This window comes from Callionymus lyra, chromosome 3 (genome assembly GCF_982586985.1).
Source record: "Callionymus lyra chromosome 3, fCalLyr1.hap1.1, whole genome shotgun sequence".
In the NCBI taxonomy this organism is placed as follows: domain Eukaryota; kingdom Metazoa; phylum Chordata; class Actinopteri; order Syngnathiformes; family Callionymidae; genus Callionymus; species Callionymus lyra.
Window position 1 is genome coordinate 28,045,920 of NC_141820.1, and position 24,630 is coordinate 28,070,549.

The following is a 24,630-nucleotide window of genomic DNA, read 5'->3' on the forward strand; positions in this document are numbered from 1 at the left end:
AAAGGCGAAACACATGATCAATGCTGGCTCCAAATAAAAAGCATATTCCATAGGTATATATTATGGGTTTGCTATGCGTGTGCAGAGCTAGGCCACGTGTGTCTGAGATAGTCATCTGTGAATCATAAATATCTTGTGTGATCAGTTGTACATTTTTGTTGGAAACCTTGAAAATGGTGTGAATACACATTAAATGAGGTATAGAAAACCAAAATTTGTGGGAGTAAAAGTGATTATTACTAGAAAATGTGATTCTAAAAAAATATCAAAGTTAAAAAAAAAAATTTAAACGGATGAACAAACATTTAATTGAAACAATAAGGAGCATGGATGTTGCAGCAGGTAGCACTGACAATGATGCAGCGTCTTCCTCTTCAGCCTGTCCCTTATTTTTCAATGTACTTCCCATCATCATCCTCATTGATTTGCCCGTCGTTCACTGCAAAACTGAGGAGACTCCAGGGATGTCATTAATTGTATGATGATTTTAAGTGGCATGGGTGGATAATCATCCGTGGCTGGCTCCTCTCCCTCTGGTCTGGCTCTGTGGCTTGAAATAGACGGAAATTGTTGTCACTTATCACCATTCAAGGATGATGGATGGTGAGCAAGGCCTGTAGCGCCGATACTTATGTTGTTACTCGGGGACGAATAAAATCATCGCCTTTATTAAGTGGCATTCACCAGAGCCGACTGGAGCAGTTGTCGGCATCCTCCCCTCTGAGTTCACTATTATGACAGTAATGGGGTCTCAAGTTGATTGTGGCAGTGAATAGCAGCCATCTCGGCCTGTATTGCCCGTTTTTATGTCAATAATGGAGTTTCAGCCTTCATTGAGATGGCAGCAATTGGAGGCCTTGGAATATATCGGCTCTGAGCTGAGCACCATTTAGCGGAACAAGAGAATGACCCAGTGGTCGGTTGCCTGTCGAGGGGGTCACTCGCTCCATGTAAAGGCTTTTCAACTCCCAAGGTCTCCGGGTGAATATCGTGTTTGCTAAGCAATGAAAAGCGTGTACCTGTGTGTTGTACGGAACATGTTCGAGTTTGTAGTTTTATTCCACGATGTTGGGTTTTAAATTGACGGCATTATGTGCCGAGATGTTTCCATCGTCTGGTCTAGAAAGAAAGAAAAGAAAAAGGTTGAAGTTTGAGGAAAGTTATACAAAGGAATTTCGCAATTGGAATCGATTATTTCGTAAGTAGGCCTGACTTGTACATTAAGTCTGCTAGAGAGAATGTTAAATTGTTTTGTGGACTTTTTCAATGCAAATTTCACCCAGTAAGGCTCTTGGTCATTTCATGAGCTTTAAAAACTATATTTGACCTTAGAGATTCAGGGCAAATCTTTTTCTCCTGCTGTCATAATGTCCTTGGGCAAGGCTCCTGACCCACCTTGACTGTATGAATGCGTCTGAATGTTAATGGCGGTTGTTGGCAGGGCTGTCTTGTGCACATTGGAAGCCACTTTCCCTGGGCAGCTGTGGCTTCATCAGTTGTATCCAAACATTTTTTGCTGTCCTCTCAAGACATTTTAAATGGCCTTTTACTCAAAAAAAAAAATAATTATACATTTCCCAGAAAATGTAAAGTAAAACTAAAAGGGATACACTCTAAAAAAAAATTTTACTTATTATATAGTATTTCATCCTTTTTGCTTTTCTTCTTTTTTTTATCATTGCGCCACACACCCTCAGTGGGGTGCACAGACTACTTTGGGAACCATTGAACTACAGAGATAGTAAAGAACGACAACCATATAGAACTACAACCACCATCACTGTGAATGTAGTATGAATTAATAATTACTTCTGTAAAACACTTTTTTATTATGACAAGTAAAACCTATGATACCCAGATTGATTCCAAAACTACTTTCTCAGAAGGTCTCTTGGTCAAAAGCTTCAATTGAGTCTTTATAACCGTGGCAAAGTTCAAGTTGAGGTTTCGACAAGGGATCATGGGTCATGGCAGCACAATATCTGTTATCTCTTCGCTTGGCAAATAGAAAAAACAGCAGGTTTCCTGTCCTTGCTATCCAACATACATTTTCCTGGGTCAAAAGATTTGGATTGTTGTCGGTAAACCAGTAAATTGTCTTTCAAAACATATTTGTTGAGCAACTCTAACTATTTTTTTAGCCTGCTGAATCTGCTGCACCAAATTGTCATTTTTGCACTTCACTTTAAATTTTGCCTTTATTATTTAAGCATCATTCTACAGTTCAATCCACGATAACATTTAAAAGTACAGCTTTCGGTCTCTGATTTAATAAAACCCTCAACAATAGCCATCGCAACTGCTAGAAGCCCTATTAGGATAAATTGGAGTGATGCTGTCGAAAACTTTTGAAGTAATTTACAATATTTAAATACCTTGAATAGGTTTCTTTTGCAATTCTAAAGTAATTGTTAACTGAACCCATTCGGAAATCTGAGTAATCCACATAAGTAAGAAAATGGATCAACATAAATGAACCTATTCTATAGGGTTTTTTGTGTACAGTTCACGCAATATTTTCCTTTAACCTCGCAAGCAGCACCAATTTCCACACTCGGACAACTTTTCTCCTGGACTGATGCAACACTTTAAATAGGTTCTCATTTAATTCCCTCTTTGTCGCCCTTTTAAAGAAAGATAAGACGCTGCTCAATTCCCTTTCTATTACATTTTAATTGCATACGTTTCCACCACAGAGTATTTTTAAGGAGGTGCATTTCCTTCCATTTAAGATATTAAAGTAATTACCCACAAGCCCTTCACCATGTTCACGGACCCATGAAGCCTGCCGGTGCCCATTTTCTCCCATTTACTTCATGTCTGGGAAGAAAATAATTAGCCAGAAATTTCCCTCCGTCTTGTTCCTCATTGGCATCAGCGCTAACGTTCACATGACCTGACAAGCCTGCGACGGGGCGGGTGGGATGAAACCCCTCTCCACGCTTACGTCTGCTTGGGTTCCTTCTCCTCCTTCTCTGGCTGCGATCTCCATTCAAACATCTGAACTGTTATAAATATTGTTCAGTTATTGTATCATTATCTTTTCTTTGCTTTGCCGCTAATGAGCGTGGCAGGGCAGCTAAACGAGTGCGTTCCATTTACATTATTAGAAACGTGCCTCAATAATGCTCATTATACCGCTCCCTTCTTTTTTTACGTTACACAGCTTCTTTAATTAGACTTTCCACTCTGCTCCTTAATAAGGAACGGGGCATCCAGCCGCTAATAATGCCTGTAATGTATTTGTTATTACAAGATGAAACACAAAGAGAAGGAAGTAATGTTATTCCTCTTTTTAAGTGTTAATTGGAGGAGGCTTAATTGGAGCCGGTTATGCTTTCGCTTCGTTTCCTATCAGTAATGGAGTAAAGAGCGCTGCCCTCCACCTCCTTGTTTCCGCACACAGACCCACAAAGTGATTTGAAGCAGTGTGTTTTTTAAACAATGTGATTCAAGAAGAGCGTTATTTAATTCTACTTTTCAAGTTTGCAACAATAATACTGACAACAAATGTATATCGGGGCCTGTTAAACAATTGTGGTTAGACTCTTTTTATGCAGAAATCTTTGTATGATTATAAAAATTATTAAGTTATCATGCATATTCATGTTGTGTCTTATATGTATATAGTTTTTAACTGGAGCATTTACGGCATCAGATCACTCTCACTCACTCTCCAAAGAGCACTCCCGCACTCACACCTGGAATGGTGATGTGTTGTGTGGTGTGCGGCAGGTGATCCGGGATCATCACTAATGGCTGCTCTCAATGGCACCGCTGTGTCGCTACAACATGTCCAGACTGCACAAAGACACGGCTGTGAGACAGACACAGAGGAAATCAATGGCCGTTGTCAATGCTCTCCAAGGTCACGTCATCCCGGTTCAAATAGGAAAAAAGCCCTAAGCTAGTGCTGCGAGGAGCTGCTGTAGAACTGGTTATTAAGATGAAACATAAAGAATGAAATGAATGTAATATTTATAATTATGATTTATGAGGATTTAACATTATTTGGATCAACTTTTTGAAAGTAAGATAAAATATCTGTTAGGTTGTTCAAAGAGTAGATCTTTCAGTAGCATCTGCCACAAGATGGATGAAAATAAACTAAATAACTAATCATGCAATTGAGGTACTTCTTTTTTTAAGTCACTTATCATTCATCATCACCTAGCTGCTTGCTCTGCTTCTCACTTGGAAAACTGAAATCAGGAGCGGAACTTTATGTGAGCGCGGTACATCTGTATCTGTCAGAGGTTGTCACCATCATGAAGACTTCAAAAGCGAAGCATGATGCCTTCATCTGCTTCAGTCAGCAGCTTAAATCAATCGCCTTTCTTCACGTCTTTGGAGAAACATTTTGTCTGACCAGATGTATGACCAGATTTTTTTGATTCTGTTTCTCATGTTCCTTTCTTCTGCAGTTGTGTTTATTTCACATTGTTAACCTTTTTTTTTTTTTTTTTTACAGGTATATGCACTTCCTCCAGGATCTAACTGCCAACACAAGCCCGGAACACCCAGAATTCCAACAGCTTTCCAGTAAGTTAAAAATATTTTCTTTGTCTGTATATTTGACCATCTTTTAGGTTTCGAACTCACACATTGAGGTGGGAAAACTCTTGAAAATCTGCTGTGGTTTTCAATTCATTCACATTTACTAGTCTTTAAATCTACTCAAGAATCGTGATATTTTAACAGTTACTCTGTATATTAGTTTTTTTTTTAACAGTGCTTGTTGAGGAGCTCTCTTTTGTAACAAGATATCAGCCAGAAACAGACGCATAACACCAACATTTAAAACGCAGTCCAAGTCATTAACCAAACAACACTTCTTTAAATTGAACAGAACAGTTTTGCAATGCGTCTGAATTCTTGAAGACAAATTAACAATCAAGCATAGATTTTGTTCAACACACCTTGTTTTATTCAAATGTATAGCCACACCTATATTTCATAGATTTTACTTCAAGCTGCATCAATATTGTAGATATTTCCAAATGTATAATCTTCCTTGAAAACAGTATTTAAATTCTAAGTGAACTGTAACCATGTGTTTTTCAAGCTCTTGTCAGATGCATAGAACTACTTTGCAGACCAGATTTGGCCTCCATGCCTTGAGTGTCACATGTGATATAAGTCATGAATGAAAAATAACCATTTTTTAGGGATTTAAGATTTATTTAAAATCTTACTTAATGAGCTTTACGAGACTTGGTATATGATTTTTTTTCTTTTTCCGGCTTAAGAACTGTAGCAACAACTTTAGAGTTAACTGGGGTTCTTTAATCTCTAGAAATTATCGGGGGTAAAGAATAAAATGCAGGCAGGGTAATGGAGGGGAATGTTGGAAATGAAGATCCTATAGACTTTTGAAATGATGAACTGAATTTTTTTTCTGGTATGTGAAGGTAAACTAACAAGATCATTAATAATTTTTTTAATCAAGGCCCTCAAAGTTGTTCAAATGCTTAAGTCATTAAAAGTTAAAAATGGCTTTGCATCAAGCACTATTTTCGTTGCTATGGCACCCAAGACCAACACCCACCCAGGATGACTCATCTGTTTTAAGAATATGTCAGATGCGTCTCATACTGATGGAGTCACGAAAAGCTGCATGGTAACAGATCAGTGGATGGACCTCCAAATATTCTAAAACTATGATAACCAATAAGAAGACGTTCCCTGCACAATCAGTAACTGTCATAACTTAAGACAGTGTTGATTATTATCTCCACTTGGGCAACAAAGGAAAATGATCTTTTTCACTTTCACTCCTCATTTACTGTCAATGTTGCAGAAGCACTCAACTATCTGAGAAATGAAAGCGAGGCGAAGCTCAACATTCCGCTGCAGTTTGATGTGGATTTTGACATAATTAACCGGGAATGGATCAGAGGATATTTAGCGGAAAGCTTTATTAATAAATAAAACCTTCAACATCCCAGCGTATCACGATAATGACTCATTTCAAATCGTCAAATAAACACACCAAATATGACTCAAGTGCGAATATACACAAGGAATTATTTATGTGTATCAATTAAAATCTCATTGCTGGGTTGCTGCCTTTGCTTACAAATTAAAACAGTCTCTGACTCTAAGATGAAGGTACATATCTAAATGTGCACCACCATCTCCTCTTCCTCCTCTCATTAGTGATCCTTTTTTTAAACTGCTTTCTTTTTCATGGAGGGTCGGGTGTGTGCGTGTATGTGTGGAAAAAAAACATCCTAAAGTCAGCCGGGTTGTATTGAAAAGGGAATTATTTAAAAAAGAAACACCAGACAAATCGCATTGTGTCTGATTAAGCAAACTAGTAGATAGAATCACAAGAGGCTTTATTGTTGTTGTTTTGTCTTGTGCTGCTCTGTGTCTGTTTTATTTATTTTCTTCCCAGGGCTTCTGTGTTGTTGTTTTTTTCCCTGGCATTGCATCGACGCAAGATTTAATTGTTAAAATTGCTTCACTGGTGTTTTTCATCAAGTGAAGCTGGGCTATGGTGCAATAGTTGTAACCAAGTCTTACTTGCCCAGAAGCTTCAGACGTTTAGAATTCAAGCCTTTTGCTGTGTGCCATAACTACTAATGCATCTATTCATTCCTTTCTGGTTATTAATAAGTTGCCTTGAACTTTAACTTAAACTTGTGGGAATATCCGTCAATCCTGCATAATCTTCAAAAAAGTATCCAGAGAAAACAACTTTATGGTTCAGGGTAGAACCTCCTTTGACACTGCTCAACTCTTTTCTGTGGCTGTGTTGTACTTTATTCAACCATCAACCTTTTGCTGCTTTACACAGCAAAAGAAAACAATAGCCAAAGACGCCAGGACTTTTTTTTTATTAACTTTCACAGGCCAAAAGACATAACTTTAAGATTCAAGGATGTTAACTATGATATATGATTTATTAATTAGGAGTTTTTTCTTTACTCATTTTCACTTGTTTACAGGTTTATTGTTTTAGTAAACTTGTCTGAAACAAACATGAGGCACAGGTTAATGTTACTTAAGATAAAAAAAAAAAAAATTAAAAGTAAACATGTTTCAGACAGTAATAATCAATAGAACAGACATTTATTTTCTGAAGAATAATTTCTGTACCAATGCCTCACTGACTGGACCAGGGGTTGGGAACCACTGATGAAGCTTCATGAAGCAATGTCATTATTTTCAGAATCCACTAGATGGCGGTCTCTGCACCATTTCCCTTTGTTTTGAACAACTGTTCTAAAGAAACATAATTTTTAAGCTGACCGCCTACAACATGACACTGCTTCATTAGGCTTCATCAGAAAATCACTAGGGACCAATGTCACAATGGATTGTTCAATTACAGGTTTTATCCAAACTGTTACTTTTTAAATGGTGCCCCAACTGTGCCCAAAAGTGTACTTAAGTAATTAAAAAAAAAAAGTATAGTTATGTGTAAGGTTATTTTCCCTACTTTGCTATGTCTGTTATTTTGTTTTGGGGCTAAATTGTGTTTTTCCACGAGGCGGCTTGCATACGTTTCTTTGCCAGGGTTGTTCCGATGATTGCTGCAAATAGACATTTTCATTATAATGGTGAGTAGCAGGGCGCTAAAGCCTAGCTCGGCTTCTTAGGGGCAAAAGGCAGGGGACACTCTAAACAGGACTTGCACAATTGCAAACTCAAACAACCATTCATACTCATACCTTTGGAGAATATCCCCAAGTTCCCAATCAACCTCTGAATGTTTTTGGAATGTGGGAGGAAACCGGGGTGCTCGGAGTAAACCCACGCAACACGGGAAGAACACACATACTCCACATAGAAATGTCACAAGGTACCCACCTCCCAACCTGGGAACGAACATGCAACCTTGTGAGCCGATCAAACAGGCCAAGTCGATCTAGTAGCTACACCAGCTGCTGTTCCTGTGTCTGCGGATCTGATTCTTGTAGGGAAAAAGGGAAGGGGTTGCTACTGGAGGGAGACAAAGCGGCTGAAACGCAACACTGTGATCAAATAGTTCTGGATTTACATGATACCGACACCAAAGTGACAGAGAGTTCACACTTGTCCCTTTTCCCAACTGTCTCTTTCAAGAACCACTCCATGCATCCTGGCATCGATCAGAGGATCTCGGCAGACGCACTTTATGCTGATGTAAAGCAACAATTTGTTGCCTTGGTGTCTCGGCTCTCCCGAAAGTGTCTGTGACTATCATGTGACGAAGTGTCACCGAGATGTCCACCTAGCAACGTGTCCCAGCAGAGGCGTGTTACAAGTGGATTGTTCAGTTGACACTATCATTCAATGATCAGTGCACATTTTTGGTGCACAATACAAGCAATTATTTATATGGCCAGTTCAAGGCTGTACAGTATTTTACTTTTACTTCTAAAGACTAAAATGACCTTGGTGTAACAGAGGGGTTAATACAAATGTGACATATGTACAGTAATTAAACACACCGGTGTGTGTAGACAGCAGAGAAATGTTTTGCTACTTCGGGCTCTAACAAAAACACACCTACTTGAACAGGTTTGAATTGCTGTTAAAGGGCAACTAATGTGAAAACCCAACTTTTCTCCAAGGTAGGTATAGTCTTACGTAATGTGTCTTGAGATAACTTTTTTTATGTTATGAAACTTTAAAAGAATTTAATTTAATTGAACTCTCCTGACTTGACATTTGTTGAAATGTTGAAGTCTTCCTCTCCAAGATGCAGTAAGTCCATCATCATGACCATGTTTTGAACTTATTACTTTATTAAGTTCTCACTCGTCTGAAATCTCAGCGAACGAGAGGTTACCAGAGTACATTACGACGTAATAACGGCTTCACTCCTCCTCCAGCCAGCTGTAATCACGCCCCACTTTGTTTATACAATGAGTCCCTTGGAGTTGGAGACTTCTTTGATTGATAAACCTTGATCCTGGAAATCTCAGCAGAGTGGGTGTGGTCATGGTAAACGACATTCAATCACCAGAAAAACTAAAAGTTTTCTGTGGGCTTTAGTACATTTTTTCTAATATAAATTTAAATGATAAAAGAGTTTTGTACAAACAGACACATACTGATGAGTACAATAGAGGTCCAACATCTATTTAAGACACTTAAATCAACACATTGCCCTTTAAGAAGCAACTGTTAAAGCGTTGAAGTCTAAACTCTGTAGTGCTGTAAAGACTTTCATGAAGAAGACGTCCTCAGATTGTCTAATGGGCTAGATGTATTATTAATGCCTCGGCCAGAACTCATCCTGTGAATTCTGTAATTAGAAGTTGTTGTTTTCCTCTAGCAGGCATAGGAAAATATTCCAAACATGTACAACAAAGGAGAGAAAGTCTACACCGTTTGCCTTGTTTGGTTTACATCGTAATTGTTGTGAAGTTAAGCGAGCCAATTAGGCTGCGATTATTTTAGTGCCGACAAGTCGCCCCGAGGATCCGCTAAGTGCTCAAAACAAAAGAAGGAAAGTTGATCTTGAAATCACAATCCAGCTGTTTGCAGTTATTTTGGATGCGTTAATGATGTCGTTCTAAATGTTTGCAGCGATTAATGCGGCTGGCGCAAAGTAATTGGATGCCTCTGTCTGTTTTGATGATTTGCCCATTTTATCTAGGTCAAAGATTTTAAAGCTTTGTGTTTTAAAAGACACAGATACAGATGAATGTGTGGGTTTAGATCGGTTTCTTTCAAAGTTGTTATCCGGGGCTGTGTGATATCAAAATAATAGGAGCTGCGATAAAAGGTTAGCACAGTTTGTATTTTATTTCGATTGTTATAATTCACCATCGCTGCCCCAGATTTCCTTCCCAAAGTTTCCATCCTGATTATATGCCACAAACTAGTTCACCTGTGTAACAGATGCATAATAAAGCCATCCAATTTAACTACCTTCTAATTTTACATTAAACTCTTCATGTAGTTCTTCAGGTTGTTCTCCTAAACTCTTGTTATATTCCTGCTTTATTTACCTTTACCTCACCATCTATTTCTTTTTGCTACTATAATGTCCCATCTTGGCGTTAATGAGGCATATATGTCTATTTTTGTGTGATAAGGCACAAAACAAAGTTGTATTTCTGTGTTTATTCCAGTGGACAACATGTGTCAAAACATTAAATAACATTAATCGAGCTATCCACACCGTTTATAATTCTTCTTTTTAAAATAATAAGTTTCTCCTATGGTTGTGTTGTTTTATAAAATATTGAATATATATTATTTTCCACAATACTGTATCGATATTCGACAGCATTGTATTGATTATAATTATTATAATTTTTATATATATTATTGTGTAGTCTTTGTTTGCTTGGATGTTAGCATTTTATGGTTTACCATATATTTTTTAATGGTTTTTAGTTCAATTATATGCGTGTAAAATAAAATAATTCAATTTTTTAAAAATTAAAATGCAAATATTCTCTACGTTTGGTCATTATTCTGTTGCAATTGAACTTCCAGCCGCTCGCTGGCAGCAGTCATTCTGTCCTCCGCAGCTAAATGAACACCGAAATCCAGTGAGAGCTGAGTGAATGAGGACGAGAGGATACAGTTGACTCAAGTAGCTTTTAAAGCTAATGTTTGGACATATTTTAGTTTCAAAACAACCAAAAGCAGTTACGACTTCGTCAAGAGTCATGTGGTCTGTAAATTATACAGAGTAACGTACTTGGGCAAGTACAACTATCTCGTTCTTGTACAGTATTGCAATATATCGTATGTTTGCCCTTGTATCGTGACACTTATCGTATTGCCAAATTCTTGCCAATAAACGGCGCTAGTTTCTATAATGCAGAGTTGCAATACTTTTATTGTTTAAAAAAGTTTTCCTGACTTTTAATAGGTACAAATCAATTGGACCTTATATAAAAACAGGTTATTTATATAACATTTCTAACTTCATTTTTCTCATTTTATGAAGTCCATTCAAGATAAATGGTTGTTTCTGCAGTATCAAGCTCGTTTCAATTCCAGTTATCAGGAAACCATAAGCTGACTGTCATGCTTGTGTTTTCTCTGACATGTGACAACTTTTCAGCGTTTCAGTGGAAGGAGGATAAATGACAAACACACTTCCACACATCGACAGAAGACTACAATTCCCTAGCGATTCTGCTTCAGGTCCATCCATATTACATCGCAAACAGCTTCTCGACTCTCCGTGGACTAATGCATTCAGTCGGTAGTCTAACTAATGATGTGTGTATCTCTGCATACATATGCTTGCTATTTGTATTTGTCCTCGTGCGGGTAGAAAATGTTCATTTCTTGTTTGCCTGCTCATTTTTCACTCTTGTAGCAAACTTATTTCCTACATAAATCTATTCTCTTTTTTATTTGTCATTTGAGTGACAAAAAAAGAGGGACCATAAATCCCAAAGAGTTTTAAATTGTAAAGTGTTCACACACTATAATGTATATAAAGAAACCTTCCAAACATATTTCTCTGGCACCAATAAATAAATGAATTGTAGGGGAAGATATGAATGATAACTCTATTACAGTCGAAGGGTCAGTGCTGATGGCTCGAGCCCAGCTGTCTGCGGCTGTTTTTCAGGACACAAAGAAACAAATGAGCGGCGCCTCAGGATCTTCACCTGCTCAAAGGCTGGTGAGGGATCAGAGGTTCAAAAACATAATTATGTCCTGTGAGACCTGCCTCTTATAAATGCCTGTATCCAATAAACAAGTGGACCTTGACTTGGGCGCCTAGGCACGCAAATTATCACTCCAAAGAATTGGTGATAACAACAACTTTATCATATTTGTTTGCCTGGGAACATGAGGATCTGGATGATGTGGGCATGTTAACAGGTAGAGCATTAGGTGTCCAGTTAAGTACATTGTTATGTAGAAATCTGGTGTTCTGCATTACAATCGGGTTCCGCAATTCAACTTAAGTTTTGTCGCTCCCTGCGTTAGCTAAGTAGAGGTTTTAGCGGTCAATCTCACCTGTTGTTTGTTGTACAAGAGAGTTCAGGAACATTACTCTCACATGCTCTATTTAACTCACACTTAATACGAATTTTTCAAATGCTCAAAAGGTATGACTTATACTGACTAACTGTATGTTGAGGTGACAATAAAAGCCTTCTATTTTTCTGTTTGTCGGCCACAGCTCGGGTAGTGGTTTGAGGATGTAATGATCAAACGGCTTGTTAGGAAAGTGTTATGATGATGTAACTGAGATCAATGAGCGTTTTTATCAAATAAATTCTGCCCTCATGCAAATGTTTGTGCTCGCTTCAGGGGCCGTGACTGCTGTGGACGAAGTGTTTCAGCGCATTCAGGAAAACACCCGGCGCCATGAAAACCACCTGCAGCTGTGTCGGGTGCAGAAACTGCTGAAAGGGCGAAAGACCAAGGTGTTGGCTGCAGGTCTGTCTCTGATCACATATTCCTTTTATCTCCTCCGACGAGGACCGGCAACCACCCTTTTCCTGCATCTATTGTGGCGTCCTGTGGGACGCTTGGGGTAGCGGTGAGGTCTGGTAGAGAAATCATTTGAATACCGTGTGAAGGCCCCTTTGTAGATAACTTTTAATCTATAGATTTTGTTTTGTTTTACATCAACTTTGCAAAAATATCAAACACTTGCTCCTTATTGACAGTTTTTCACCCCCGCTCAATTATTCCTCTTCTTCCCTGTGGTTCTCTCTCTCTACTTGTAGAGCGGTGGCCCTTTTCTTTCTGCCACTCCCCCTCCTGTTGTTTGTCTCTTGAGATTCTGGCCTCCATGTTGCTCCTCTCGCCCTGCCAATCTCCCCTAGGACCAATTAGCGCCCAGTCTCATCTCGCAGACCCGCAGATAAAAAGGCAGCCAAAGACTGTTTGTGTGTGTTGTCTAGTTATGAGCCGATGTGTGTGTGTGCGCGTGAAGGCGCGAGTGTGTGTTTGTTTTCTTGGATATGCAGGCGCGGTGCTTTATACGTGCGCGTGCGGATGTGTTGCTGTAGCCGGGATTGAGCGCGGGATAGCAACTCATCTCTCTAATGCCGATGTGGGAAGTTTCAAAAGCTCCTCTCATCCAAGTTCTCAGGCCCCTCGCAACTCTGCTCGGCTCCCTTTCTAGCCAATAAAGCTCCGGTCCCACCAGGCTCACTTCAGAGCTGCGCAGAGCCCCACGCCGACCCATTCCGCTTCCTCCCCACCAGCATCACCTCTAATGTGGGTAAAGGAAAAGCTTTGCCTTTTACAGATGAGAAGCGCCACAGCCCCTCAAACATATTAAGTAGCTCCATAGGAGATGGAAGGGTGGGGGCGTCCGTGAGACACAAAGCCTGAATCAATGGGACATCGATACAGCAGACAGTCCGCCTGTGTTTCCCCTCAGAGGCAACAGATTTATAACTTCCTGTCTTACCCTTCTAGATATTCTGTTTAGACGTAATTTGCCAGACATGTGTCTTGACGCCATCTATGTCTCAATTATCCCAGAAACACAACAGACCCATATCGTTAGCTTTCTAACATCGGCCAGTAATGTTTCAACCCTTGGTAAAGAGTATCATGACGACACATTTGAGACCTTGTTTAATGGTATTCACGTTTGTTTTCTGCTTCACAATCTGATTTCTCTAGAACACATTCAATGACACATGCATCAACATGCGTCTCTAGCGAAGACAATTGGAAGGAATTTCGATTTTAAAGGCACGCAGCACTGTGCAACATTGACAACTTTTATTTTATTTTGTCGATGAAATACTAAAGGTTCCGAAGTGGGGAAGAAAAAGTGAATTTACCAACAAACTAACCTGCCAAATATTTATTTAGTTTTAGAGAATAACTATTAATGGAATTGGCCTGTAAAATATTTGTTTAAGCTTGTGGCCTACTCGTCCCTGTTACAGCAAGTATTTTGAATTTGACTTTTGTTCTATTGATTGTCATTTAATTAGTGAACAAGACTACTGCATTGCCAACAGAAGAGTTATTTTGAAATGCTTTCCCGGATTTAGTTGAATTTCATTTAGACACAGTGTGGCCCCAGATTTCAAGAACCATTGAATGTCCAGGAAACAGAAATGTATATATATATTTAGATGTCAGGGACTTGTTTTTCCTAGTCAGTCCATTAATTGTGGAGTTAATTCTCCCCCTGGTTCCATAAGTTCATTCATTCATTTTCAGTTAACTTTTCTTTGACCTTATAGAAACTGTTTTTTACATCTTTATTATTGACCCAATCAATCTATGATTTGATATAATTACACGTTTAACAATTCCCATGAACATTTTTTAAATATAGCTGTCACTCACATCCAAATTCTGACCTGCCCTCATTCTGCCACGACTGTCACTCAACTGTCGTTATTCATGTGGAGTTCAGAGGAGCAGCACCCCTTTGTAGATCAAGCTCTTCCCTTTTTTTCCTGCACCGCGTTTCTAACCCCCCAACCTGGCCGAGCCCAAAAGACTTTGTAGTGGAGCAGAGGTGCTCTTTGACAAGGTAAACTTAAAAGCGTGGACATGGAGATGAGTGCTTGGAACTTCCTGCACTTTGAACCCACCGTAGCCTCAAAGCATCAGGGATGGTCAGATGTGAGCAGGGGGCCTCGGGGTTCCATACAGAGAACCCCCTTCAGCAGGTAACGCCAACAACACCTCAGGTTTTATAGTTCTCTTGATTAGTAAAATTGATAGAATTGAAATGGTAGAATAGGGTAATAAATACTTATAGGACAACTAATGTGAAATTCCAATTTTCCTGACTCACTCACATGTTTCAAATGTTCAATTATTCCTCTCAAGGATGCAGTTAGTCCCTCATCGTGATAAAGTTTTGAAGTTATTACTTTATAAAGTCTTTCTCATCAGAAATCTCGGCGAACGAAAGGTTACGAGACGTAATAATGGTCTTCACTCCTCCTCCAACCAGCTGTAATCACGTCCCGGTTTGTTCATACAACGAGTTCCTTTGAGGTGGAAACTTCCGGGATTTATGACCCACAGTGACAACCCTTGATGCTTCACCATCACAGTAGAATGGCCATCGTTATGGTACACAATAGTTTAGCTCCAGTAAATAAAAGTTTTCAGTGTGCGGGGCTTAAGCACATTTTCTAATGTAAATATTTTCATTCAAATATTTTAACAAACGTACAGTATAAGGCATATACTGATTAGTAAAATAGAGGTCCATGATCAATTTAAGAGACACTTAAATATTCTTATCTCAATTAATTTCTCTTATGAAATTTACAAGTGAAATAGGCAATGTTAAATTCTAGATTTCTTCCACTTACAGACAGGGAGATTGGGTAAAATGGATAAATGAAAATAGAAAATAACAAAAGCATATGCATAATGCATTTTTATATTATTGTCAGTCATTTACTTAGATATATAATCAGACAAAATATTCCAAAACTACTTTTATGAACTAATAATCACAGTTTCTTTTCTCGTATTCAATTACATTTCCTGAAACATTTAAGCTCACTTTTTACATATGCAAATCTTCAATCAGTGAGACTGTTAGTCAAGAGTTATTTTCACTTGTGAAAAGAGCATAAGGAGATCTCCGCTCACGTCTGAACCGTCAGCTCACTTGATGTTTACTGGAATGTGACAGTTTCAGCACACTGGACACTGGCAGCGTTCGGACGCTTCAGCAAACATGCAGCACATTATCGCTCAAGCATGAATCGCAGAAGATAACACATTGTTGTTTCATGTTTTTACCAGAAAAGTTAGTACTTGCAAGCTGTCGTCATCTAAAGTAAATACTGTATATGCTGTCAACATCCAAGTAGTTTACTTTCCTAAGTCTGCTACCACATTTAATTCTAGTTTGTCGTATCCAGATTGTGACCATGTTTTTCGTTTCTTGAATTCTCAAATATAAATAAGTTAAATACAGATGATCAGAGGTTGGTTACAGAACGTTTATTTGTTTAATATCTTAAGCTGGAATTACATAAAATAATTAAACAACTGAGTTACTGCTTACTTCTTTTCAAAAGTAACTCAGTTACTTCTTTCAAAAGTTACTCAGTTACTTCTTTTCCAAACTAACTCGGTTACTTCTTTTCAAAACTAACTCGGTTACTTCTTTTCAAAAGTAACTCGGTTACTTCTTTTCAAAAGTAACTCGGTTACTTCTTTTCAAAAGAAACTCAGTTACTTCTTTCAAAACTAACTGTTACTTCTTTTCAAAACTAACTCGGTTACTTCTTTTCAAAAGTAACTCAGTTACTTCTTTCACAACTAACCCGGTTACTTCTTTTCAAAACTAGCCCGGTTACTTCTTTTCAAAAGTAACTCAGTTACTTCTTTCAAAACTAGCCCGGTTACTTCTTTTCAAAAGTAACTGAGTTACTTATTTTCAAAAGTAACTCAGTTACTTCTTTTCAAAAGTAACTCAGTTACTTCTTTCAAAACTAACTCGGTTACTTCTTTTCAAAAGTAACTCAGTTACTTCTTTTCAAAAGTAACTCAGTTACTTCTTTTCAAAAGTAACTCAGTTACTTCTTTTCAAAAGTAACTCAGTTACTTCTTTTCAAAAGTAACTCAGTTACTTCTTTCAAAACTAGCCCGGTTACTTCTTTTCAAAAGTAACTCAGTTACTTCTTTCAAAACTAGCCCGGTTACTTCTTTTCAAAAGTAACTGAGTTACTTCTTTTCAAAAGTAACTCAGTTACTTCTTTTCAAAACTAACTCAGTTACTTCTTTTCAAAACCAACTCAGTTACTTCTTTTCAAAACTAACTCAGTTACATTAAGTCACTTGTTACGCTCAAAGTAATTATTAGAGAATGTTTAAAAAATGCATTTACCCAGTGCAGAGGCCTGTGTAAGGTTGAGTGTTGTGAGTAAACAATTCAAAAAAAGTTAACAATCAATGAAATAATCAAAAACAAATACAATCTGTCTTAAGCAAGGATGATGTTTTATCATGATTTAGTCAATAAAGTCTCACTAAATGCATCAGAACTATGAATGAACACATGTGGAATTATGAACTCAACAAAAAAGTGTGAAATAACTAAAAACTTCCTTTCTTCAAGGTAACCACCCTTTTCTCAGATGACTGCTACATAGACTTTTGGCATTCTTTTGATGACCTTCAAAATATAGTCACCTGAAAATTTTTTTACGTTACGTTGTCTTTTCAGGGTTACTTAATGGAATTTATTACCTTATTAAGGGGGTTGGGACCAATTATAGTATCACCATATGTTACCACCAGTTGCGTGACAAATTAGATGAACTAGTCTATCAAAATTAGAAGTAACATAACTTTTTCTGTTGTAGAAACAACTCAATGTCATTAATATAATGTTAATATTGATTAGCTTGTTTGATTTAATGGTTAATATCATATTAACTATACTGGTGTTTGTGTTGAATTTCCAACAGTAAAAGGTTTAGTTCACCCAAAATTCCAATTTCAATCAATTTCTACTCACCCTTATGTCGACTAAGTGTTGGGATTTTCAGAGTAATCCATTTTCATGTCGGACAAAGATGTAAATCCATGCTGTTGCGGTGGCGTCTGGAGCTTGGTTGTCTTTGTCTTGATCTTCATCCAAAGAGACACTTAAAACATCCAAATACCTTGTTGGTGCTCGTCTGTAACGTCCGTCCATCTTGTGAAGCCTCGACATGAGAAATTGTCTGCAAAAAACTTAAATAAGCTAACACAGCACAGCTAAAGGTGTATCCCAATTGAAACATATAGCCAGTGTCAGTAAGCTGGACATATGTCACAGTAGAGACTGGAATCCAGTAGAGTCCGGAACTCTACTAGGAGAGATTGGAATTCTACCAGGACAATCTCCAGTTCAATGGCACTAATTCGGATTGCATCAAAATGTTTTGGAAAATAGACTGAATCATTTAATACCTACAATTTCAGCGAAGGTAAGCCTACATTCACCATTACTATTTTAGGTGAATACTTCATGTTATAGATATTTGATAACCCCTCTGTTAATACACATTGTAACCATGGGGACAGCCGTCTGGTCCAGGTCCTAGACCTTATTCATTTGGACCATTGCAGATTGTCACATGACTCAAATTTATTTTCATGATATGGTGTGAAAGTAAAGGGAACAACAATATTTTTACAAACCATTATATTATTCAGAATCTACATATACAGACGTGGAATCTGAACTTCTATGGGTAAGCTTCAAAATCTCAAACAATACAATTACGAATTATCATTTTTCTAACACATACTACTCGCTAGTAACCTCAGTCTATAGCTAACCTCAAACTTTTAAACAAGTAATACAACACACAATACAGAGGTTATCGTTTTTCTTGCACTAAGATGTCAAACACAAGCTATATAATACACACTATTTTTTCTTGAAGCTTGAATTTTGGGTGAACTATCGCTTTAAAATTCTCAAAAATATATATAAATAGCATAAGAGGGACATTTTCAAATGAATTGAATTAGTTATATCTTCCTGTCATGCAGGAATGCTGGGTATTATATTAATATTTTCACAACAGCTCCCCCACCCTTTATAAAGCAACTATAAGAAAGTGGTGGCATGTCTCGAGACTATTTTTCCGGTTGGGACCCATGGCATTTCAAAAGCAATTTGACCCCCATCTGGCCCCACCACTTAATCTCGCTGAGCTCGTCTGTTGCTGAAAATGTCCTGTGCCAGCCCCAGAGGCACAGCTCCAGCCATCAGGCCACCTGTAATCACAGGCCACTGGCTGGGGGTAATTACAAAAACACCCCAGACCCAAGTAGAATTTTCATCTTATCTAGCCAAATGTCAGCCTCTTACTTATTAGCTATCATCAGGCTGCTGCCAATCACGGGCGAGGAGATGAGAGCTTTCATCAGCAGCCACACCTCCACTCCGACCCCCCGCCGAGTCTGTCTTAGATTTCCTGTCATCTTCTTTACTCCCTTCAAACAGCCCTCATTTATCTCTTCACTTCAGAGCGGCTGAGTCTCATTATTTTTGTTGTCTGACTTCTGTAATTCGATGCCGAGGAGATGATACTAATTACCTCTTTTACTCCGAGAAAACCTGCGTCGGTGGTCAATCCCGGCGAATTAATCTCCCTCGTTTCAGTCAAAAGTTGCCTTCATGAAATTCAAATCTGCTTACAGGGAGTCGTAAGCGGAGGTTGGGTTCAGGAGCCAAAGTTTAAAAATAGTTAAAAGTAGAAGATCTAAGCAGGAACGGTGTCAGCCTAATTAATTTAGACTCCCACCACAAGCGTGGAAATGAGACGAGCGGCTGCGGATGTGAAACCTTGATTGGTGGAGTGAGATCTACTGACATGTGCCTTTTTTTTTTCCCTCAAGTATGTTTCTCCAATAAGTGGATTTTCTGCATATTAGAGATGCATTAAAGCCATGTTTGAGAAGTTTTGAATGAGCAGCACATTTCTCGAGATGAAGGTGTGTCTTTCTTTAATTAGTGTGTATATTTGACAAACTGGAGTTATTTTCTTCTTTTCTCCAAGATGAACGCGACTGACGCTAATTAGGGTTTCGCAGTTTATAATGTGATAATGTTGAGTTTATTGTCATCACGGTGATCAGTCTTTCTCATATTTTGGTTTTATTCAAACATCCTTATCCGGAGCTTGAAGGGGTTTGCTTTGGTTTGATGCTAGCTCTTAGCTTAGGCTGCAAAGTGCTTTTCACCAGGTCTATTGTGTTGGCATCTCGGAACTGCGGAACTCATTCTGCGCAAACTTTGCAAATGGACGCTTCTGTGTTTGTCATTTGTGGAAAAGCCAATCCAATTCCACATGTTGGAAGCAACTTTCCCTCTTGTTTTCAGCCATGGTTACCACTACACAACCGAAGAGTTAGCCTGTAAGCAATCCACGTCATATCTGAAATATTTGACTAATAAAATATCCTTGAACGGCTCCATAGTAATTTGGTTTCAACAATAACACACGTTTAACCAAAGCTTCTAACTGTCGCGTAACAGGTTATGTGATTTATAGTCTCCGATACGCCATCTTTCTACACAGTTGCGAAACATAATTGCTAAAGGGTATGACCCCATTTAAACAACTCCTAAACCAATAACAGAAAGGCCTTTCCAGTAGTTATCAGAAAATATATTTTTTATTTAATTGTTGACCCATTTTAAATATTTAAAATAGTTAAATAAAAAGAAATGACAGCGCACCATATAAGCCTAATGTATTCATTGATCTTGATCTTGTACACGGCACTTACAAAACCTACAAAGCAGTACCACGAGTCATTTTAGTATTACTCCGCAATTCTCGTAGTATAACTCCGCCACCCTGACTATAGGTACTTGCGCACGCATGCAAAGCTGCACTGTTTTTTGTTATTTAAGAAACATTTTATACCCTGTATAAGTACAATAAACACATGTAGATGTTGACACCTTTTATAGTGATTCACTCAGTTGTGTTCGCTTAGTATGATCTTCTAGATAAATGTAATGTGAATGTATAGACTTCGGATCATTCTCACGGTTTATATTTTTCAGGATTAAGAGATATCACTACATATTTAGTCATGATTGTTGTTTCTTTGTTTTTTTGCAGGAAGATGGTATATCCGTGAAGGCTGGCTCAAAGTGGTCCCAACTAAAGGCGCCGAAGTCAAGCCAAAGATGTTCTTCCTCTTCTCGGACGTGCTCTTGCAGGCCAAGCGCTGCAGCTCTTTACATCCCACCGACGGCGACAAGTTCATCGGACAGCAGGCTTTCCCTCTGAAAGAGTGCACTCTGGAAAAGGTCTTTGGCCACACCAGGAGTAAGGGTGGACTTCTCAGTGTGAGTGTTCAAAAACAATTTCAAAACCTTGTTTCACTAGTTTTCTTTGAGTAAAACTAAACTTTAAGTCCTATTTGTTACCACATAAACCTTGTAGTATAAGTATAAACCTTGAGGTGATATATTCTCACTTTGTTTATCATTTCCAGTTTATAAAGACAACTTTTAACTACTTACAAAAATACTCCTATAATAACATTATAGATAATACAATTAATTGTTTAAATTCCTAAAATGTATGATAAAATCAAAGTTGATTTCTAGCAGTATAAGAAAAATATTTTGCTTAAAAGAATAAAATATATTTAAAGATTAAAAAACAAGGCGAACACTCTATAATCGTCCGTTTCGAAAAGTGAGGGGAAAATGTGGTTTGAAGTTGAAAACTTTGTTGTTCATTTGATCTACACAGGTGCAGCTTCAGCTCCCTGGTCTGTTTGTTAGTGTTGTTCCTAATAGTGGAAGTAGTTTGGAACAGATGTTAGTAAATTAAACTTGTGTTATTATATGGAATATTCTATAAAAACTTAATTGAAGAACAAAATGTCTTGTGTGTGTGCTGCACAGCAGGTGGACAAACATCTGCTCATAGATTTGAATACACACATGAGTGAGCTTTTAGCACCAGCATTATTTAATTCTCCACTTTTGATGCACGTTGCTTTGATTTGTCTTAGTTCTGGCCCTGATGTTCTGCAGTTTAAGAAGTGACGTAAAATCTGTTGGATGGTTTTCCTTCCACATCTGCCAAATGTTAATGGCATTTATGTCGGCTTGTCAGACAACAAACCCGTACTCCCCGGTTCCTCGTCTCCCCGATCACGTTTTGTTGAAGTAGCCCAAAAGTCAAACTTTTAATGCGACTTTCCTCTCCGTCTGATCCGTCTCCCAGGTCTGAGTACAGCTGCTGGCTGACAAATTGTCTCTAAATGATGTAGTTGCTGTCATGAAACATTCAAAGGAACGAGTCGCGCGTCATTGAGCAAGTAACCAAAGCGTTTATGCAGCGAGTGTTTAGTGCCAGTGCTGCCTGGTATCAATATTCATCCGGACTGATGCTCCAGCTGAAATAGAGCTCTTTATGTTCCGCTGCTAATGTGCTGCGCTGTGATGCACAGAGATGAGTTTTTCATGGCTTTACTGTTCTCTGTGCTGTTTGGTCTCACCCGTGACACTTTGACCATTACTGGACATTGTGAAAATCACTTCTAAAGGATTTACAATGTGCAGCCCAGCTCTCCAAGTCATTCTTAGTGTCTTGCAAGTGATTTAAACCTTGTGTTATCTCTGGGTCAAGGTGACACGTTGGTCACCCGTCTTGTGTGTGTCACCTTGATCCAGAGACAACACAAGGGATACCACAAACACATTCGTTTTCAGGCCTCCGGGTCACCTTGACCCAGAGATAACACAAGAGTTAAGTACTTTTACTTAAAGAGTAAAACACTGTACAACAGAGTAGTAAAACAGAAAACAATTATAAAGAAAATTAAATGTGCTATGAGGGGGAAATCCAGAGTCTCTCCCGTGGAAATGCGCCATATCAGTTTTGATAAAGAATAAATGTATTTAATCAGACACTAACCCAAAGAGATATGTGATAAGAAAATTGAGTATCTTAGATTTAAAAGAGAGAGAATTATTACATTTTGGTTAGACTTTAATTTTCAATTTCATTTATTTTTATTTTTATTTTATAAAGAGTTGTTTATGGCGTATCCCTTACTTTGACTATTGAAAAGAGACTAGACTTTTATTTATCCATTAACAAAGGGACTTAAGGGAATATGATAAGAATAATTCGACATGAGAGGTTGTAAAATAACTTAAAATAAAAAAAAAAGAGTGTGGACATCTTTTGTATATTTTAAAATGTAAGTTCGGTAATAGTATAATTTACAACAACAGATTAAAAAAAAAAAAAAAGCTAAATGACAATAAATATATAGTAATATTGTTTTATTTCATAAATAACTTATATTGCTTAATAATATTTCAACATGTTAACCTTCACGAAGATACTTTCAGTATAAATTGGCATCAATATAATTGTAAAAGGAAATCAATAAATCTTGAAGGTTTTTTAATGTTTTAAAAAGTTATAATGAAGTTCAAATACAAATAGATTATATTGTCCGGTATACAGTCAGGCAGAATGTTGGATTAAGTACCCTTCTTGACCCCTCCAGGATAAGTTAAAGTATTTATTTCAACAAGATTGTCTTTCCAATTAAAATGATTTTTGCTCTTTTCTAAACGTAGTCCAAATACTTCCCTTAATCTTGAGCATCGGTCTCTCTTGGCTGTCTGATAAATCACGAAACCTTAAAAAAAAAAGGTGAACAGCCAAAGATTACTTCATTTGCCTTTTATTTTTCTGCCGGACAAATGATCTTCACATTTAAGTTGACAGTTAATGGGCAGCCATGTGTCGCCAGCCAACCACTTGAGGAGAAGCTCTCCTTCACTGGATCAGATTAAGCTGCAGATCCATCTCTTCCGGCCACTCCAGTAAATACATCTTCCTCAAGCCTGTCGCTGCCCTGCGCCGGCCCCTCCGCACGTTATCTAATGGCAGAAATGGCATTTCATTAGCCTCTTATCCCGCCGAGGCCCCGGTGCATACTCAATAGTATTACGTGTAATTTCTCATAAGGACACATTATTGATCCCGCGCTCCTACCTGAGCTCAAGGAAAAGGGCTGTCAGCACTCCAGGGCCCTCCTCATCCACAGCCATGAAGAATTAAAGCCAAATTAAATTTGACAGCTGTAAATGCCATGGCAATCTATATGCAAAGTTTAAAAAAAAAAAAAAAAGCTTTTATTAAAATTTCCACAATTCCCGCCCTCTTGCCGCCTGTTTATTTGTCTTCCTTTTCTTCTATCTGTCTTCCCTCTCTTCGTCTGCAGCCTCGCTCCTTGAATCTCTTCCCACATCCTTGACAGATTCTCTTTGATGTATAAATAATCAAGCTAAATTATGTGCCGGGATGAGTCTCGGTGCGCTGTCGTCCTTATTATACAAAGTAATTTCTACCTAAGAGGGTCAGATTTCCTGACAAATCCCTAATTACCGCGCTGGAATAGAATCTATTTGTGCATAAATCAGCCGCGAGTGGCGAGCGCCTAATATCATGAAATTCGGCCCCATTCACTGAACTCTTTAATTAGATAATTCTTTTGATGATGGTACATTTGAAATCTTAATCTTTTTAATAAGACTGCCCCCACTCTCCACCCCCCGCCCTCCGTGGAAGTGATAAGTTATCTAAGATGATCCTGCTGTGCGCAGTCGCAAACTTTGGTACCGATCGACTTAGTTGTGCACAAACCACAGCCCCAGGTAAATGTGAGAGGTCATTTAATATAGCAAAGACCCTGTTTTTGAGCTTCCTTAAGAGCTTTTCTGGTGCAATTACGCCGCGGTGTTTGTTCGCCGTGTTTGACATGTACAGTCTGAGGCTGTTTTTAGCAACGTGAGCACAAGCTGAGTGGTAATCCTTGTTTACACGTGGCTTCTTGTTGTTTTCTTGACCTTAAAGGACATCAGAGTTTAAACATTTGCCTTCCCAGCAACACCAGTGGCTACCTCAACAAATAGCCAACGTTAAGATGAATTTATTCCACATTAGATTAATATATATATCTTTTTTTTTTAAATATACATAAATGTCATTTTTCCTCCCAAATGTTAGCTGTTAGTACCCGCTGAGTGCACCAGTAGTCTTCTCTGACAGACCATGTCACTGTGTTTTTGTTGGTGAAGCCTGACTCCTACTGGTCAGATATAGTACTGCATTATCTTGATTTAAATCAACAAGCCCCCGATGGTCCCTTATTGGGGTCGCGTGAACACTGTTAACCGGACACCAGCCTGTCAGTGGTTACACA

General features: G+C 38.2%; 1 protein-coding gene across 2 annotated transcripts in view; it reads left to right on the plus strand.

Moving 5' to 3' along the window:
• The window catches only part of arhgef39 (Rho guanine nucleotide exchange factor 39), a 44,990-nt gene that overhangs the window by 15,677 nt on the left and 4,683 nt on the right, over positions 1-24,630 (plus strand). For both annotated transcript variants that reach the window (XM_087787370.1, XM_087787371.1), the window contains exons 6-8: positions 4,472-4,542; positions 12,232-12,360; positions 20,508-20,737. In XM_087787370.1, coding sequence (XP_087643496.1) covers positions 4,472-4,542; positions 12,232-12,360; positions 20,508-20,737 — 430 coding nt within the window. The remainder of the gene's footprint in view (positions 1-4,471; positions 4,543-12,231; positions 12,361-20,507; positions 20,738-24,630) is intronic.